We start from the raw sequence: 3065 nt of genomic DNA on the forward strand, positions 1-3065 counted from the left end.
TAGGTGGGTGGAAGAGATGGGCAAAATGTGGGAGAGATCGGTAAAGGGTAAGGGCGGGTCCTGTATAAACAGTGGGTGGGTGGGTGGGGAGGGGTGTGGACTATGATTCGGGTGGGGTGTTGGAGACTTGGGGGGCGGGATGTAGAACAGGAGCCTGGTTCGGGGGGTGGGGGGGGTGCTGGGGCGTGATCTGGCCAGCCGGATGTGACATTCCAGGGCGGTGAGGTATCCGAGCCGCGGCTGTAAACAAGGTCAGGGGAGGCGGGACCTGTCCGGGCTGGTCAGGGGAAGGGGGCTGGCTGGAGTGCGGTGTTCGAGAAAGCTCTGTGGCGCGGCCTTGTCGGCCCGGATCCCCCCACCCTGAGCTGCGGGAAATCTCCTGGATTTAATGCACCGGCGCTGACGTAATGGGGATAAAGTTAGGCCTGAGTGTCGCAGTTGGAATTAGCGGTGCGGGCAGCCGGGAGTGAGTGAGTGAGGGAGGGATCAGATCGTGTCCCCGGGTCAGCCTGCCTGCTCCTGGAGCCGGTGATGACAGCGGCTATTTTTAATCATCATCATCATCATCATCATCATCAGCCGGCCGCCGCTATAAAAGGGCCGGCGGCCGCAGTGGCGACATGCACCTTTACAGCAGCGTGTTAACGCACTACCCCGGGGCCGCCTTCAAAGTCTCCATCCCCGCGCCGGATAAAGCGCCTGTCGACAGCCACAGCGTCGGAGTCAAGAGCGAAGCCGCCACCGCCTCCTCCTCCTCTTCCGCCATGCCCGCCTTCTCGTCGTGCGAGCTCCTGCCCCCGGGCCCAGCTCCGGCTCCGGCCCCGGGCCCGCTCCTCTACACCTCCACCGCCCGGATCCCCCTGCGGCCTCTGGAGAGAATGGTGCCCATCCACATCCAGCAGGCCGAGCCCGCCCTCGGCCGTCCGCCGCAGGGCGTCTGGCTGGAGGACATCCTGAGCGAGGGATCCCGCAAGGTTGAGGCCGAAGTCTCGGACGGGGAGCCGGCCGACGAGCTGGAGGAGGAGGAGCAGCAGCAGCAGCAGCAGTCCGGGTGCGGACAACGGTCAAGTCCGGCCTTGCAGCAGCCCGGCCCGGCGGGCGCCGAGTCCCTCTTCCAGCTGTCGGACGGTGAGGGTACCGAGCGGCGGGGGCACCGGGCCTCGGAGGCAGCTGAGCAACACAACAACAGCCCCTGGGAACTGGATGGTGGCTTCAGGACGGTGGACCTGGTGGTGGAGAACAGGACGGATAAAAACGACAAGCTGGCGCGATACCTGGCAGAGGTGGAGAAGCAGAATAGTTACCTGAGGGAGCGACAGAAATACAGGTTTCACATTATTCCAGACGGTAACTGTTTGTACAGGGCCGTGAGTAAAGCTGTGTATGGCGACCAGAGCATGCACAAGGACCTGAGAGAGGAAACAGTCCATCACATCGCAGATCACCTGGACGAGTTTAATCCCATCATCGAAGGGGACATTGGGGAGTTTTTGATCAATGCTGCCCAGGACGGGGCATGGGCTGGTTACCCAGAGCTGCTGACTATGAGCCAGATGCTGAACGTGAACATTTACTTGACCACAGGAGGTAGCTTGGAAAGCCCCACTGTTTCCACCATGGTGCACTGTCTTGGCCCAGAAGATCAATCGAAATCCAGCATATGGTTGAGTTGGCTCAGCAATGGACACTACGATGCTGTGTTTGATCAGTCCTTGCCCAACCCAGAGTATGAGACCTGGTGCACACAGACACACGTTCAGAGGAAACGAGACGAGGAGCTAGCGAAGTCCATGGCAGCTTCTCTTTCAAAAATGTACATCGAGCAAAATGGTTGTTTTTGAGTCATTTCTCCCACACTACAACGCGTGAAAGAAGGTTTATGTCTGGACTTGAGGTTCCCTGGTGAAAGTGATATGAGCAAGACTAGCAGCGTGAAGTAGAAGTGTAAAGTTTGTTAATATGGTTTTATTTATATTTATATGCTTACACATTCTGATTGGGCTAATGGCACTTTAAAATGGATCATAAATTCAACTCTAAGTATCGCCTTAATTAAATGTGTGAATTCCTAGATGTTTTACCAAATGTTTGAGCTCAAACTAATGAAGGTTGCGGGGCACCTGAATTTTTAATCGGGTTATTGGAATTGAGACCATAGGATTGAATGGGACAGCATTGTCTCATTAGGCATGTTTTTTAATCTTAAATTTCTGATGTTTGGAAAACAACTGATGTTTAGTCTCTGCTTTGGAGAGATTTCTTTTCTGAAGAACACTTTCTAAAAAGACTTTATATTGCATTTTTGTGCAATTGCTGGTTTGTTACTGTAATACCTTGTTACGTTCTCGTATTTGGTATTCTGGCAGGTGGCTGGTTGCCACTAAATTGCCATCTTGATTTTATAATTGATTAGAATAGAGGTTTCAATCTTTATAGTTTAGCTGTAATTACTAATTTTATTACTGTCTGTTATCTGCCATCTCACTGATGAATTTTATACGCTGTCCAAGATGTATTGAAGTTTTAACTTCCTAAAGTGGTTTGCAGGGTCGAACTTGTAACCAGTTTGCAATTACTGTATTTGTATTGATTGTAAAGTTATTAATCGACATGGAATGAATAAAAGTTATGTAACATTTCTCTAAAGTGGTTGTTAGAATAAATATTTCACTTATGCAGAAATAAAAGGGCCTTTGCTATGAGATTTAGTTGTAAAATGAACCATTTAATATGAATTGAACAATTCTAAATTTAACTGCACATTTGAATTACTGAATTCAAATCTTTGAACAGAACACATCAATAATCATAAATCAAATAGTAGTGAATTTTACATCCTAACCACCATCTCCATTCTATGTGGAACAGTTGATGCAAAGAATAAGGGCAATCTAGATAACTACATAAAGGGGAGGAAAAAGAGAGGTCAAATGAAATAAATTGGAGTTTTTCAGAGGATACAGTAGGATATATAGATTGGAGACTTGGACACAGAAATGGCAGATGGAGTTTAATTTGGACAAATAGGAGGTGATGCATTCTGGAGGATCAAATTTAGGTGTGAA

General features: G+C 49.7%; 1 protein-coding gene across 1 annotated transcript; it reads left to right on the forward strand.

Moving 5' to 3' along the window:
- The first annotated feature begins 207 nt into the window (after nucleotides 1-207).
- Nucleotides 208-2646, forward strand: otud1 (OTU deubiquitinase 1). The gene has a single exon (XM_080211198.1). The coding sequence runs from the start codon at nucleotides 621-623 to the stop codon at nucleotides 1839-1841; it is 1221 nt and encodes a 406-aa protein (XP_080067324.1). The 5' UTR covers nucleotides 208-620; the 3' UTR covers nucleotides 1842-2646.
- Nucleotides 2647-3065: the final 419 nt, after the last annotated feature.

Source organism: Carcharhinus amblyrhynchos, chromosome 2 (assembly GCF_965287045.1).
Source record: "Carcharhinus amblyrhynchos chromosome 2, sCarAmb.v2.hapA, whole genome shotgun sequence".
NCBI lineage: Eukaryota > Metazoa > Chordata > Chondrichthyes > Carcharhiniformes > Carcharhinidae > Carcharhinus > Carcharhinus amblyrhynchos.

Excerpts from the sequence above, each read along its gene's own strand:
- otud1 (XM_080211198.1), top strand. The coding sequence starts at position 621 with ATGCACCTTTACAGCAGCGTGTTAACGCACTACCCCGGGGCCGCCTTC.